At 38.6% G+C, this 16,978-nt stretch overlaps 3 protein-coding genes across 6 annotated transcripts in view; 1 reads left to right on the top strand and 2 right to left on the bottom strand.

Moving 5' to 3' along the window:
* Sas10 (UTP3 small subunit processome component Sas10) overlaps positions 1-6,461 on the bottom strand; it is a 202,693-nt gene extending 196,232 nt beyond the window's left edge. For 2 of the 4 annotated variants that reach the window (XR_010953144.1, XR_010953142.1), the window contains exons 1-2: positions 5,826-6,461; positions 5,579-5,757 (exon numbers count right to left, since the gene is read on the bottom strand). The gene's annotated coding sequence lies outside the window, so the exon portion shown is untranslated. Of the gene's footprint in view, positions 1-2,912; positions 4,143-5,578; positions 5,758-5,825 lie in introns of those variants that run through there. The other 2 variants (XM_067784796.1, XR_010953143.1) reach the window with 2 other exon arrangements.
* A 5,518-nt stretch (positions 6,462-11,979) lies between these two features.
* On the top strand, positions 11,980-14,303 carry Nnp-1 (Ribosomal RNA processing protein 1 homolog Nnp-1). Its single transcript, XM_067784793.1, has one exon. It carries the CDS (start codon positions 12,067-12,069, stop codon positions 14,185-14,187), a length of 2,121 nt encoding a protein of 706 aa, XP_067640894.1. The 5' UTR covers positions 11,980-12,066; the 3' UTR covers positions 14,188-14,303.
* Positions 14,302-16,942, bottom strand: Rnmt (RNA guanine-7 methyltransferase). Its single transcript, XM_067784794.1, has 3 exons — positions 15,715-16,942; positions 15,511-15,663; positions 14,302-14,458 (listed from the first exon to the last, which is right to left on the bottom strand). The coding sequence occupies exons 1-3, from the start codon at positions 16,793-16,795 to the stop codon at positions 14,379-14,381; spliced, it is 1,314 nt and encodes a 437-aa protein (XP_067640895.1). The 5' UTR covers positions 16,796-16,942; the 3' UTR covers positions 14,302-14,378.
* Between the last annotated feature and the right edge of the window lie 36 nt (positions 16,943-16,978).

Below are 16,978 nucleotides of genomic sequence, written 5' to 3'. Positions count from 1 at the left end.
GCTGGCTCCCAAATCTACTACCCTTGTTTCCAAATCAAGATTTTCACGTAGATTTTAAAATATTTTATTAAATAACTTTCGACATGCCAAGCAAATTACATCAGCCGATAACTGGTAATGAGTAAAATACATTTTTACGGCTCGTATAACACAACGTCACTTTAATGTACATTCATTACCGGCTATCGTAATAAACACATACAAAAATGCCCTTGAGTTGTCCTTTTTGACTATATGTACACAGAAATCACTTCTGCTCGTACCAATATTTATGTCTCTTTATTTTTGCGTTTTCGGCTTTTACTTACGCTCTCCTTCATCGCCTGATTCAACGCCCACACTTGATGGCATGGTATGAAACCTATCCAGGCTAATATGAAAATGGTATGTTGTATAGCACAAAAAGAGGTCATATAGTACACACATACATATATAATACATTAAAATATATATGTACATATATGTATAGGTTAACCTAAAGAAGGCTTGGCTGAATACAAAAACATGTACATACATATGTACCTAAAACTTATATACAATGTAATTCTAGGAAACAAAAAAAAAAAAAAATCGCCGTGACAAAAAGCGGATTATAGTGGGCGGCCTATAGTGGGATGAATATGCCGGTTTTATTGAATGACTGCTGCGAAGAGAGCTCACTTCTTGTTGGATGGAAAATAAGCAAACAGCGATCTTAAATGCCATATACAGTGGCGCCCACCTGAGTAGCATACTTTTATTGTTAGACAGTACTAGATAACCCCGTAGACGTTGTCTTGCTTGGGTTTTCTACATTCGAATGTGATTTATACGCACGTACTTATCACTCTAAATCCCATTTTTTCTCCTTACGATCCTATTTATACAGACAGGTTCACGTACATGCCATTTGTGCCCTTTTCCACGCCCGGTACCCAGGGCAAACTATTGGTGTTATCACCCCTAAACGATTCAATCTCTCCACACACTTAAGGACTATTGATGATCTAATTCGCTTCCCAAGGCAGCCGGGTGAATCCAGTACTCAAAGAACAGTACCCAAAACTTGCGGAAGAGGAACGCACACTCCCCAGGGAAACGCGAATCACTCTAGCTCAATTTCGGTCTGGACACTGTAACAGGTTAAACTCTTACCTATCCAGAATCAACCCCCGACATACAAAATGTATGCCCTGCTTGCAATGTGTCCCCACCGACACCAACCATCTCTTTAATTGTAATGTGGAACCAACTCCTCCAACACCCCTTCATTATGGGCGACCCCTGCTGAAACAGCAAGTTTCCTCGGACTCCCGTTAGAGGATATTAATAATAATTTGTGATCGGTCGTACCTATTGGATGGGGCGAAGCACTGCTACAACAACAACAACATGTACTGGAGCGACTTGGGATTTTTCCCGACCAAGGGCGGTCAGTGTAACCCTCTTTAATTCGTTGCGTCCCTGCCACAAATTGTCATCCTCCCAGCGGGACTGCGCCATATTCTCCTCCTCCGGGAAGGTATCGAACCCTATCCGGGGCCTGTACCTAAAATGGTTTTCCTGCGTGTGCCGGAAAATAATCTTTTTAGGACGGTAAAACTCTTGTCAGTGTATCACGTGTAAAGGATGGTTGCACCGTACGTGATGTTCTGGGCTAGACCCCAAAACCCGTCGTCCCCGCAATTCTTACAAATAGCAGAATAGGTAGCAATGCCGAGCATCAGCCCCTGCCTCCATCTTCTTCAACCCCATCACGCACTAGCACACGAGTAAGTCATGGAAACAAACTCTTAGTCCCTACCACCTTGTGCACCCTTTGCCAGCACAGAATATATATGCTTGCGACATCTGTCCAATGCAGTTCCTGCCTGCTCAACTACACTGGGTACGACAATGCTTGCCCAAGAACGCCCAATCCTATGGCCACAACAGCACTTGCCCCTAGCCTCCCTCCACTCACCCGTCACTTACCACCAGAATGACGACGTCTTCCCTGTTGCACTTCAGAATGCTGCAGTTAAACTGTAATGGGTTAACTGGGAAGATCACAGAGATAGTCGATTTAATGAAGCGGCTCAACATCCGCATTTCTGCGATCCAAGAGACTAAACTCACTGTGAGATCTACTTTGCAGATCTGCTCTGGGTGTAACGTCCACAGAAAAGATCGCCAGAATCAACCCCCACATACAAATATGTCCTGCTTGCAATGTGTCCCCAAATGACACAAACCATCTCTTCAAATGCAATGTGGAACCAACGCATCTACCACCCCTCTCACTATAGTCCACCCCAGTTGAAACTGCAAGTTTCCTTGGGCTCCGGTTAGAGGATAACAGCTAACTCTTGAATTCTGACAACGGATTCGGGTTCAGTGACCAAAAATCCATAACAATTGACCTGTCTCCTCCGTTAAACATCTCACTTTTTTTTCAACGGAGGAGACAGGTCAATTCTTATGGATTTTTGGTCGGTAGACACGAATCCGTTGTCACAATTCAAAAGTTAGCTCTTTTTTCTTTTCTAACCTCAAAAACTCCCGTTTTTCTAGTTTTTGATACGAAAAACGGGTTTTTTTTTTTTTAACAAGAACTAACTTGAATTCTGAAAACGGATTCGTGTTCAGCGACCAAAAATCCATAAGAATTGACCTGTCTCCTCCGTTGTACATCCCACTTTTTTTTTCTGTGGGGCTGTGTAATTTGCGGCCCTCCTTTCAAGACTTGGGGGAGGGGTAGACCCTTCCAGGTCTTGCAGTAAGGTGCCATGGTTGACCGTATCAAAAGCTTTTGACAGGTCTAGCGCAACGAGTACTATGGTGGGGGTTTTGATTTTAGCCGCAATTAATCTGGGTGCTAATGGCATTTAGCGCGGTGGTTGTGCTAAAGCCATGCTGATGATAGGCTAGTTGCAAACTTGCTTTCTTTTCGAAAAAAAAATGCTGGGATTATGTCCGATTGTTATGGATGTCTTATTTCTCGAGCCGTAGGTCCCCGCTCTTCTGTATTGCCTTCGAGCCACCAGTGTATCATATGAGAGTTGCTGGTGGAGCGCTTCACACGCCCGGTGTTGAAGCTATTTGTATTTGTATTTGTATTTATTAGGCGATTCATCCCACCACAACAATTTGGCAAAAATTATTTTACAGTGCTAGTCGGTAAAAGGCATAAAATAGGAACAATCTAAACTTGAAACTTAAAGCTAATGACTATGGCTAAGAAAAGGTTACAATAAATAATAATTTTAATAAATAGTAAATAAATAAATAAACGAATGATAGAGTACATTTGCTTAGAAGAAATCTGTATTTTAATTGTCTAGGTTATTATAGAAACTTGTTAATTCTTTATTGCTTTTCAATAATAGGCTAGTTGCCAACTTGCTTTCTTTTCGAAAAAAAAATGCTGGGATTATGTCCGATTGTTATGGATGTCTTATTTCTCGAGCCGTAGGACCCCGCTCTTCTGTATTGCCTTCGAGCCACCAGTGTATCATATGAGAGTTGCTGGTGGAGCGCTTCACACGCCCGGTGTTGAAGCTATTTGTATTTGTATTTATTAGGCGATTCATCCCAGCACAACAATTTGGCAAAAATTATTTTACAGTGCTAGTCGGTAAAAGGCATAAAATAGGAACAATCTAAACTTGAAACTTAAAGCTAATGACTATGGCTAAGAAAAGGTTACAATAAATAATAATTTTAATAAATAGTAAATAAATAAATAAACGAATGATAGAGTACATTTGCTTAGAAGAAATCTGTATTTTAATTGTCTAGGTTATTATAGAAACTTGTTAATTCTTTATTGCTTTTCAATAATAGGCTAGTTGCAAACTTGCTTTCTTTTCAAAAAAAAAATGCTGGGATTATGTCCGATTGTTATGGATGTCTTATTTCTCGAGCCGTAGGTCCCCGCTTTGGCATTGCTTATAAGCCTAAGTCTAGAAGGGAGCGAGTTCCAAAGACGTATGGAAGTAATGAAGAACTGGCGATCAGATATTAGCATACGATGTCTGAAGCGGGTAAGGAGAACAGATCTAGACGACTGGAGAAAATTTAGCCTCCGATACAGATAGTCAGGTTCCTTCATATATATTAATTTATGTAGCGTAGTGAGCGTTTTAAGTTTAATAAGGTTATCGAAAGAAATGTTTAGCAACCTGTAAGCATGATGAGAGACGTGGTCAAGTCTTTTCAACCCATAGACGTATCTAGCAATGTTGTTATACACAACATTAAGTTTCCTATTACATACATAGTCACAATTGGAGTAAACCTCACAACCATAAAGGAGCGTAGGTATTAAGTACGCTTTTGCTATTAGTAGACGAATATGTAACGGAGTAAAATATTGTGTAAGCCAGAGTGTAGGAAGCATCCCATCAGTGATTTCTGTACAATAACCAAAGTTGCTCTTGGTGCTTTACCGCTCTATACAATATGATGGGTCTTACTATCATCGTGTACATCCTGCAATGCAGCGGCGTACCAAGATTGCTCTCGTCGCCTTTGATATGGTGTTGTCAACGTGCTTTCTCCACAAGAGCTTGGAATCGAATGTGACTCCCAAGTATATCACCTCGGTTACAATCTACACAATCATACTCCATCCATTACTATTTGCCTCTTACCGTCCATTATTCTTCATCTGGTGAAGGGGACGATAACCGTATTGTTAGGGTAGATACTTTCTACCTTCGTTCACCATCTTCTGGTAACTTCAACGGCATTTGCAATATCTTACAAAGGGTGTTTTCAAATTTGCCTCTAGTAATTATGACAATATCGTCCCCGTACCCCTGACAGCGGATTCCGTTCTCTGTGAGCCTCTGTAGAAGTTCATCTACTACCTCCTCCACAGCAGGGGTGAAGCAACGCCCCCTGCCTACATCCCCTTGCAGTCCAAATCTGCACTGTTCCAACTCACATCATGTTTCGCCAATCCTTGTACGTACTATAGCGTTTATCCACATTTGTATTGTCCTCTATACCATTCCTTCGGGAAGTGTCCTTATCGCTACAACAACAACAAGGTACTATCCCTCACCCCAGCGGGTCAGGGGATCAGAATATACCCGCGGTAGGTATGCCTGTCGTATGAGGTGACTAAAATACCAGAACATGGATCAACACCGAACCCGGTTTGCGGGTGGCAAAAAATCGTTCCACCATTGGAGCACAAATTCGAGCTAGCTTCAGATAAAGACAAGAGCCTTTTAAGTCAAAATCATGTAATACCCACATGACAAGTCATTTTTTCAATTTTACTATGAAGCAAAGTTGAAACGCACTCTTCGTAGCCCTACTCAGCAAGAACTTGAGAAATTTCGTTCTCTGCTGGATTTTCTGGTAGGTTCTTGTGATATTACCAGCACAAGGTAATATTCTAGATAAAACTTTATACACGATGTTAAGCGGGCTGTCCATGGTGTTTATACCGATTTGTGTGACCACCTTTATTTTGGATGGGCAGAGCATACGGAGGACTGTACAATGTGCCCAATGGCCCTGAGCCTCTTAATATTGTTGTTTTAACACCGAAAAGATTCCCCAATGTTTTAGAGCTGTAATCCAAAATAAACATACATATACCTACCTTATATCATTGTTCCTAACATCGACTAAATCGACGGCAACTATTTCAAATTGTAGAATTGGTCGATGAGGTAAAACTCCATAACCAAGAATTTAGGAAGACAAAGTCGGTACGTAATTGAATAGATGTAGACTTTTAATAGTGATCTCAACTGTGTCTTGAATAGGAAAACTTTTGAGCTACCGAAGAGAAGGAGAATTTACTCTGAAATTAATTTAACTTGATAAAATATCAAGGATAAACCAACCTCTTGTGACGAGATATACTGCTCGATAAAATATGAATAACTTTTACAGGCTAGACATGCATACATTCTAGACTAAATTACCATCAAAATATTTTCTTTCTCGCTGTTTCACCATTCTTTGGCTTGGGGCTTTCAACAGATGTGCATTTTGCCAGAAGCTCATCCACTTCATCGCATTTACTGTTTGCTTCTATTAGAGTAGTTTGCCAATCCTCGAAAGTATTCATAAATCCTTTAAGATAATTGCTGCTAACACGAAGTTGCTTTTCCTTTTGTCGTAGAAGGTCCATTTCGTTATTTTTATGGTAGTAATCATAATTATTAATGCAAAAATGAGTTTGCTGCTGTATATCCGTGAGCTTTTCCATGACTTGTTCTATGTAGGCATTCATTTTGGAAAATCCTCTAAAAGTTTTTAAATAATTACAGTTTATATTAAAAATATTTCACCAATTTAACTTTTAAACAAACCAAAATATTTCCGCGGTCAAAAGCTTAAAATTTCTAATACAGCTTTGTTCAGTTAACATATTTATAGCCGTGTTTAATTAGGCATTCAATGCTGCCATCCTATTGAAACAGAAGTGACCAAAGAGGATAAAGCTGCAGTCAATGGTGGCGTTTGTCGTATCGCTGCAGTCGTATCCCTAACGTAATCAGCTGTTTAAGCCGGAGTCATTGGTGCCGTATGTCGTATCGCTGTATCCGTATCCCTAACGTAATCAGCTGTTTATCGTTACGACGGTAAACCAAAACCGAATTGGTTGGCTACGATACGGTTACGACCTTAGCCAATAATTGATTGCATTGATTCTCATAAGGTTGGTCGAATCAGCTGTTAAAAGGTTACCGATACGGTTACCGATAAAGCACCAATGTCTCCAGCTTTATCGTTACGACGATAAACCGCTAAAAACCAATTGGTTGGCTACGATATGGTTACGACCTTGGTGGCACCAATAATCGATTGTATTGATTCACATAAGGTTGGTCGAATCAGCTGTTATAAGGTTACCGATACGGTTACCAATAAAGCACCAATGTCTGCAGCATAAAGCTAAGGCTAATACTATTTTCACACAGACGGCTTATTGAATAATAAAGGCAGTTTTCTACATTAAGACGCTTATTGAGCTCAATCTTCCCTACAAAATTCGAATCTATAATAATTTCATTAGTAGCTGATCGAATGCCTAATGAAGTCAAAAGCACAATGCAACTCTGTTCCGCTTCTTAGTTTTTGGTGTGTTCAGTGATTAAAAATGTCATTTGTCAAAGTAAATATCATAGTCTGCATGGCGGAACGATACAAGGTGGCCTCATCGAACAGCTGATTGTAACCTTTTTTATTTGATTTGATGCATCAACTACCGACGCAGTACGATTTTGACATTTGTCCATCGAATTTACAAGTACATGGAATTTTTTTTGTAGGTATGTCACCATGCTGCCACCTTGTATCGTTCCGCCATGATTGTCTGTCATATAGCATTGTCATTTTATTCGCTTGACATTTCATCCTTTATACTAATCGAGCAGTTACTTCTGTGTGAAAGCAAAAAATTTACGATTTCATTAGAAGGTGAAATGAGATCATAAAGTTTTTGTGTGAAAACAGTATAAGGCTGCGCTTCAATTTTTGAATATTTGATCAACCATGACTGAATTATAGAAGGTGGCGCATTGCGCATGTAAACATTAATTCAGCTGTTTTTTATAGGCAAATTTTACGTCATTTTCCTTTAGCTCTTGATTTTTCTCTTTTTTCATTCGCTGAAGCAGTCAAGTGTGACGTAGATGCGCAGAACGAAGCAATTTTGAACTCTTGAATGCACAATCTTTTGTGTGTGATTCGTGTTGATCAACATGGCGCGCCGCGCAGTGCTGCTACCGCTAGGTGTGAATTGCTTCATAAAAGCCCCGACACATAAGCACTTTTTCATATAGATGAGTTTAATACTGTTTTCACACAGAAACTTAATGATCTCATTTCACCTGCTAATGAAATCGTAAATTTTTTGCTTTCACACAGAAGTAACTGCTCGATTAGTATGAAGGATGAGACAGACAATCATGGCGGAACGATACAAAGTGGGAGCATGGTGACATACCTACAAACAAAAAAAATTCCATGTACTTGTAAATTCGATGAACAAATGTCAAAATCGAACTGCGCCGATAGTTGATGTATCAAATCAAATAAAAAAGGTTATAATCAGCTGTTCGATGCGGCCACCTTGTATCGTTCCGCCATGCAGACAATGACATTTGCTTTGACAAATGACATTTTTAAGCACTGAACACACCTAAAACTAAGAAGCGGAAACGAAAGCGGAACGCTGTCAACAGAGTTGCATTGTGCTTTTGACTTCATTAGGCATTCGATTAGCTACTAATGAAATAATAATAGATTCGAATTTTGTAGGGAAGATTGAGCTCAATAAGCGTCTTAATGTAGAAAATTGCCTTTATTATTCAATAAGCCGTCTGTGTGAAAATAGTATTACACAAGCATATGCATTACGAGTAGATTGCACGCATTTTTATGGAGAACGGTAGAATGAGCGACACTGGCGCCATCTGATATTGAAAAGTAGCCATCTCCCAAATTTTGTTACAAGCAAAGCATAAGAAGAAGAATGTGACATTTGTTTTGGTTAAGGGTGTTGACACACTTTGCAAGTGCAATTATTTTTCCCACTGGTTGGTAAATTTTCTAACATTTTTCGCAGGTAAAAACTGTAATATAACAAATGAATACGACACAAAATAAGTTAGCAAGTATCTTTGTTGTATGGGGATAATGTTTATACCAGTGCTTCGCGAAATTTTGTATGTGAATGGGCAAGGCGTAATAAACTTCAATTGCCACGTCTGAAGTTCCTTCATATTTACAAACGCAACATCTTGGTTGATTGTGGCGATGTTATTGGAATGCATAAGCTTGTGTTAAACGCATCTATATGAAAAATATCATTGTGGCAACGCCTTTAGAATACATGCGAAGAATATTTTGCAGCGCAGTGTAGTGCAGCTCAGTATGGCCTTAGCTTTAACTTAAATTTCCTTTTTCCGGTGCTACACTCTTCTTTTATAGACACAAGTGCAACTACATATACATACAAAGAGGACAGATTGAAATAAAAGATAGTGGTTTGCTACGAGTGGCGAGGAACTCACTGAAAAACCAAATTTGTATGCCAAATGTTTTCTATGATGAAGTTTTTTGGATTGCCTCCCATTTATTCAGGCGGTGTAGTCACCTTGTGCAATTCTAATTTCTGGAGAGAGAATTAATTAATTAATGAAATACAATCGTTAAAATAAAGATATAAACGCCACGAAAATGTATAGAAGGTATTTTATGCACAACTCGCCTAAAAAAAACCAGCGATCACCTCATAGAAAACGTCGAGTAATTAGGACTGATTGCATTCAACACGGCGTCTGCAGACCACAACCACAATTACACAGTGGCAAAACAATTAGAAAAAAATATTAGCTCCGCTACATATTCGACTACTTTTATTTAAAGCGTACTTAAAACCTACGCTCCTCTACGGCTGTGAGATTTTTTACAACTGTGACACTGTGTATAAAAAGAAGCTTAATGTTGCGTGCAATAAAATTGCTAGATACGTTTACGGGCTGAATAGACTTGATCACGTTTCCTGTTATTCTGAAAAGTTGCTTGACAACCTATTAAAGGTTAGAACACTTATTACCTTACATAAGATAATCTACATGAAGGAGCCTTACAACCTATATCGAAGGCTTCACTTTCTTCATTCTACGAGGACAATGGTTCTTGCACATGTTACACACAGTATGCTAATTTCTGAGCGACAATTCTTCGTTACTTCGATCCGTCTTTGGAACTCCCTTCCAGCTAGAATAAGACAAATAAGTAATGCACTGCATTTCAAAAAGAATTAATCTTGTTTTATAACTGACTCTCTTTACTGATTTTCTATCCGCCTTTCTTGCCACCTCCTATTTTCTCTAAGGACAGAACCTAATAATTATTACTGTACTACCAGTAGTCTCCTTTATTCCTATTTCTGTTCTGCGTTCCTAGGCTAAGCTCTATAAATGTATGATGTAACCATTATGTCTTAGTTTAAAAATTATCTATTGCTATCTGTTATTGAAATACTTTTGGATTTTCGCTTTTGTTCTCTGTTACTGTTCTGACTAGCACTATAAAATAATTTTGCCAATTTGTTGTGCTAGGAAAAATTTTATAATAAAATACAAATACAAAGTTAGGTTTAAAAAACTCCCAAAAGAATGATTTTAGCTTTTATTATCTGTAATTTACTTCTATTTTAGATTTATTGACAAAATCAAAAATAAACCACTCACTGTAGCTTCCCAAAAATAGAATTTAAGTAGTTTAATCTGGCTACAACGGCTTTCGTCGCGCCGAAAAGAACGACACTCATAAGAACATGTGTACAAATAATATGACAGATGTGGCGGCTACACCGCCGTCGTGAATGTAATCAGCCTTATTGGCTACGAAGAGCAGACTAACGCCTCTTGTTTTAATTTAAGCTGCAGACATTGGTGCTTTATCGGTAACCGAATCGGTAACCTTATAACAGCTGATTCGACCAACCTTAAGCGCCAAATACACGACACGAACATTTCCGCGAACATTCCGCAATCTTGTTCGCAGCTTTGGCCATACACCATACGAACTTTTGGCCGAAAATTAGTTCTTTTCAGACAGCGATGAATACGGACAACAATTGTGCTGCAGCAATATTGCTCGCTGTGGCAATTAAGCGTAAAAAAAGAGAGAATCTTTGCTTTTTACTTGCCACAATGATGGCAAAGATTTATACATTTCAATAAATTCACTCAGAAATTTTTTATTGTCCATTTTACTTTTCCGCGCACGTCTGTTCCGTTCAGAAATTACTACGATTATGAGCTATTTCGCCATACACGCACGAACAGTTCGCGCAAAACTGCTTATGTGTCGGATCTATTATGCTGAAATGATGGGAAAATATTTATTTGGCGCTTATTTAAGCAGGAAAGTTCGTTTGTACAGGTTATGCAACGCGTTGTTTAGCATGCAGCGGCATGCTTAAAATCCTGCTACGCAGTAATTCTGCCACTATGTTTTGGGCTTAATACGCAAAAATTTATTTCGTAGTTCAGATCAAATTTAATTGAATTCGTTCAAAATTTAATATTTTAATATACGGTTTTTCAGTGCAATTTTTTACTACAGTTTAGGACGGACTCATCCAGTTTATGTGAGGTCCTCATGGATCAGCCAGTTCAATCTAAGAGTTTAACCTTGCCACTTTGTTCGATAACATAAAAGTTTGCTGCTCATTACAGCTTAAGCGACCAAAGTGGCAGGGTTAAAATCTAGTCAACTTTAACAACACTTTAAACTCGCACTGACCGGGCCTAAATAGATAAAAGAGGTGTAAATGCTTATTCGGCATTTCCCTTTGTCCTTGTTCACATTTTTCGTTACCCAACATCGATTCTATGCGCGGTCTGTGTGACAAGGGGCGGCGCATATATTTTGCGTAGTATAAAAAGCTGTTCAGTTTGATAAATTTTTGAAAATTGAATGGTGTAAACGGGCGCAGAATTATTATATGCAACAAAGTTGCCAACACTTTCGAATAAACTCAGTTTGCGCAACGCTGTGTTGGTTAACACTGATTGAAAACAGTTATTTTCAGTTCCAGCGACTTTTGCGAAAGAAATTAATTGCGCTTCTGATTGGTATAATGCAGTTTTTTCATAAAATTATGTTGTTGGACAGTTTTATGCACTGATTTTTCATTTTTTTAATTCAATATTGAATTTATATATTTCATTTCCTTATTAGTAACATTTCATTTTCTCAAATAATTTTCAAACGAAATCGACCAATGCAAATGGCTGAGTAAAATCTTGTCTTGTAACTAATATTGATTATAAAATTTAATAATGGCAACAGCCCACAATCCAATGCGGTGAAGATCTCTTTGTACAGCACTATCATAAATTTTTGGCATAAAGCGAAACAAAAGGTTGAGAATGTGAGTGAAGGCGCTGGCAAAGGGCCAATGCGTTTTATGCAAATACGGCACTGTGCTTCAACATACCTGACTTTTTTCATTTTGACATTCAAAGAAGTCCATCATTACGAGAAATGACTGTAGCACGTGGTGACAGCGCACAATTCCAAACAACATTGCAAAAAATTAATTTCATTTAGAAAAAAATGGTAATAATGAAAACAAAAAGGTTTAAAAAGACTTTCAAATTCCAAAAACCTACAAGAAAGTTTGCAGTTAACGAAAAGAAAACTACAAATGAAAAGGCTGAAGGCGAAGTGGTACCCAAGGAGATACGTATCATCGCACAGGAGGTTCAAATGGTACGTTCACTGGCATGCAATGATATCAACAAACGTAATAAACAAATACGTAAACTTCGAAAGTGGATGCAATTACGTGCGCGCAGCACATTCCCCATTACAGAGGAAGGCTTTCTACGCATTTGGAAAGGGCTCTACTATAATATGTGGCTGTCCGATAAGCCATTAGTTCAGGAAGATTTAGCAGAACAGCTGGGAAAATTAATTGAATGTTTCGAGGGCGATGTATCAAATAGTGTAAAATTCTTTGGAGCGTTCATGCAAACAATGTGCAACGAATGGTTTGGTATCGATCAATGGCGTATGGATAAATTTATGATGCTTGTGCGTCGAATGTTGCGACATATGTTTCGTGTGCTAAAACGTAATGATTGGAAAAAGGAAGATGTACAACTTTTTAACGAAAACATGAAGTTAACAGTTTTAGCTAATCAAAGTCCTGCCATTGGCTTAACAATGCATTATCTGGATATTTTCTTTGAAGAATTAGCTAAAGTAACTGAAGGGGAAATAAGCGCTGAACTAGTTGGTGAATTTGTGCGGCCCTTTGTCACATATTTAGCTATGGGACGTGACCCGAAACTAATATCACACTGTCGAATACGAGTGTTGCAACATTTGCTGTTTCAAAGTACTTTAGGCCGTGAATATACGGAAAAATTTAACGCATGGAAAGAAATGGGGTTCCCTACAACTTCGATACAAGATCTAGAACGTGTTGAGGATGATGGCAACGAAGATGAAGCAGAAACGGATGGTGAAACTGAACGTATGGGGAAGATTCAAAACAAAGAGAAGCATTTGGATCCGCGTGCTGGAGATGTTGATGTACTTATGCCAGAGTTGCCATTAGATGCCAAACATGTTATTGATGAATTGGAAAGGCTACTTTACAAAAATGATGAGCTTACCACAAAAGTTAGAAAAAGTTTACGAAAACAATTAAATATATTCAAAATCTATCAACAAGGTGAGTTCCCTTTGGGTGTGAAACGTATGCCTCGTTTCCAGGCAAAAACAGATAAACCACTTATGAAAGAAAAAATTGAGCAACTCGAAAATGTCGAAAACGAGCTATTTGCCGTAGGACGTAAGTTAAAGCAACTGAATAAGAGAAAACGCCGAAAATTTCTCAAATCAATCAACTTTACTGAGGTGGATGAATCTAATTTTGATCAAACTATTTTGAAAGCACTGCCTAAACAATATTTGCAGGAACGCAAAAGAAAAGCCACTGCAGTAATGAATGCTTGGGTTGAAGAAGAAATAGACACAGATGTCTTTCCTAAGAAAAAGCAAAAGCAAAAAACCAAACTTGATATATCAAAAAAATTAGAGGAAAAAGTAGCGCCGGTTAATAGAAACGAGAAAGAGCATAAACAAAAGAAGGGGAAACCTGATTTTGAAGGTAAAACTGCAACTGAAACCACAAAGGAGGCGGAGGAAAAGATAGCGAAAAAAATAAAATCAAATAAGGCTGAACGTACAAACCCATCAGAAAAGTCTGAGCTAAATTTAAACAATAAACCAGAGGATATCGAAACCAAGAAATCTCTAGACAAACAAGGAAATAAGGCCAAATTGTCGTGGGAAACACCATTGGCTGAAGGTGAAATAGAATATTTCATACCATCTCGTAAAATTCAGCTGAGAAATGCCAACACTAGCCTTGTACGCAATCCCATGGTGGGCAATGCTACAACGCCGATCAGCGTGAAGAAGGCACAAAGCTTTTCGTCTACACCAAATACTGGTAGCGCAAAACGGGTAAAAATCGCACTAAAACGGAATACCTCGCAAAATCCCAGCGAGTATATAAGACAAATAAAAAGTTCCCCTAATGTACCATATGATGCAGATAAAAAACCTGGAAAGGGATTATTAAAACCTAACTCCATGCCTAGCCCAATTAACCCATTTTATAAAAAGAAAATTGGTTTACGCTTGGCGAATGATACACTTTGAACTGCATAAACATTTTTAGAAGTTAAGTCATTTTAACTTTATATAATAAGGCATTAAGATGAATTGATTGTAATAATTTAATAAAATAAAAAGCAATTAATTTAACATGTATAAAATACGCTTTATTCGTTTAATAATTAAAGCACCTATCGAAATACTTGTGAAATTAGTCTCTATATTCCATTGACGTATTAATCGAATTGGAAAACTGGTTTGCCCTCATTATCCCATGTATTCTTGCATTTACGGAAGGCGCATACGAGGTAAAGTGCTGTAAAATTTAAATAGTTTTATTAAACAGCCTATGTCTATCCAAATAATTTATAGTTTCTTTATAGTAGTATTTGTTTAAACCAAAAAACAATCTCGAATGCTAAGCAAGTGTTACGAAAATGTACGGTCTTCCGTGGGATTGATTTGCGCCCTCGGTAAACATTTTGGTGGACCTTTATCCGGGTCTGTGGATCTCATGGCGTTTTCGTTTTTGGAAAAAAATGTGAATTCGTGTCTAGCGCTCTCGGTCACCTAGCGCATTATTTTCAGATAGGAAAACGCCATTAGGCGCCTCTTATGAGAGACATGCCTACCGTGGCAAAATTCTAAACCCCTTCACCCGCTGGCGCTTGTGACGCCCTTAGCAGGACTAATGGCTGCTTTTCTGTTAAAGGACTATCACTCGCCAAACCCATAGGAATGTGTCTAGTTCGCTTTTGCATTATATAATACATGAAGTCAAGACTGCCGCAGCAAAGGAGAAATAGATGAAAAGAGAGGACAATGGTACAACTGCGTCCGTACAGCTAAGTTGTTGAAAATTTTTTGCTATCTGTTCGGCACTCCTATATACCATTTTTTCACCATTGACTCACAATAATGTGTCGTTGTTGTTGTTGTAGCGATAAGGTTTCTCCCCGAAGGCTTTGGGGAGTGTTACCGATGTGATGGTCCTTTGTTGGATACATATCCGGTACGCTCCGGTAACACAGCACCATTAAGGTGCTAGTTCAACCATCTCGGGAATGAAACCACATGAAACCTTCAGGCCATCCCTCCCTCTCAACCCCTAAAACAGGATTCGCCGCGGATAGGTGAGGTTGACAAATGGGTTTGGAGAAGCTATATATTGCGCCGGCAACCTGAATGGGTTGCGCTATACCGCCCCTTGAATCTGGCCCGGATGTGGCAGTCCTTCGCAGGCTTAAACCGATGCGCTCCGGTAATTTTTTTTTTACCCATCCAACCCTAGTGTTTGTGCATTTTAGTAACGGCAGGCATGCATGCCTTGGTAAATTCTAAGCTCTAAACGATTTTATGATAACTTACTTGTAGCTTCCCATTCTGACTTTGAAAGCGTTCCTACCGGTTTTGATGGGCTACCTTTGTTAAACCTTTGCAAATGTTGAAATTCTGGATCGTTTGCACTCCGATTCGGGTATATTGTTTCCAAGCCATTCATACGTTGTAAAAGCAAACGACCTTTTAAAATATTCGTGAATATTAGTTTATCCTTAATCATTCAAAACGTACCTTTGTCCACCGACTCTTTGTAATAATCAGCAAAACTAGATTTACGTTCTAATTTTAAACCATGCTTACGGCAGAGTTTTATTAATGTAGGAAAATGTACCAAAAATTCTGGACAATCAACTACTCCTTCTAAATGAAATTGATATTTAGCACCGAATAGCGGTGGAGGATCTGTGTCACATATAAAATCGATTTTGTAGAGGTCATTGCCAATACTTTTTGTATTTGATGACTGACGCAGACGTCGCATAATTTCATTTGCATCTGGAATGGTTGCTATAAAATAACCACCAGGTTGTAGACATTCGGCAGCATTGCGTACCATACATTCTGCTTGGGTGAGGGACTCGAAAGAGTAATGGAAAGCAAATTGACATGACACCAAATTTAACTTCAAAGATTTATCCTTATAACTTTCTCGTAGGCGTACCAAAGTGGCATCGCAGGCGAAAAATTCTGCTGTAAATTTATTAGCAAATTTAGTTTGATTCGCACGTGTCTGCATTTCCTCATAACGCGTTTTGCATTGATCCACTGAAACCTCTGCAATATCGGTACATATAAGATGCGTAATATTAGCTTTCTCCCATTTAAGTAGGTCGCCTCCTTTTCCGCAACATAAGTCAAGTACACGTACTGGATCGCCAACACGTTGTTGTTCTTTAATGCGTGCGAGATATTCTGCAATCAGTTGGCTTTTCACCCAGTTGTTGAAGTTTCGCATAAAAACAATACGGGATTTGAGCCTTTCCTTTCTTCCCACATCTTTTAATTCATTATAATGAGAAGCAACAACACGGCTATTCCCATCTGTTATGGGTACCGCAGTGTCTTCATCTGGACAAATGTCGCTTTCTTCATTGGCTATGCCTTCAGTTGGAGTCTCTATTTTTGCTCTTTTCGCCCCAGGAGAAAAATCGCTATCATCACTGTCGGCTGAAAGTGAGGCAAATTGTTGTTGTGAATCTGCATGTTGATAGCCTGTAGACGTAGACTGTAACATCTGTACGTTATTTAACTCTTCATCACTGCTGTCATCATTATCCTCTTCGCTACTGTAAGTTCCCTTCATTTCTGCCATTGATTAATTGCAAGTATTTATAACTTTTTAAATTAATATATTGATTCCACGATTCGGTTAAAATATCCAGTACGCTTGACAACTGAACGTCAGATGAAATCGGAGGTGTTTAATGAGCATAATACAGTTGCTATGCAGTGAGTGTAGCCTTCGCAATTAAATAAAATAAACGCGCTGTCGCTT

This window comes from Eurosta solidaginis, chromosome 4, assembly GCF_040869045.1.
Source record: "Eurosta solidaginis isolate ZX-2024a chromosome 4, ASM4086904v1, whole genome shotgun sequence".
In the NCBI taxonomy this organism is placed as follows: Eukaryota; Metazoa; Arthropoda; class Insecta; order Diptera; family Tephritidae; genus Eurosta; species Eurosta solidaginis.
This window is presented reverse-complemented; position numbering and strand designations above follow the sequence as displayed.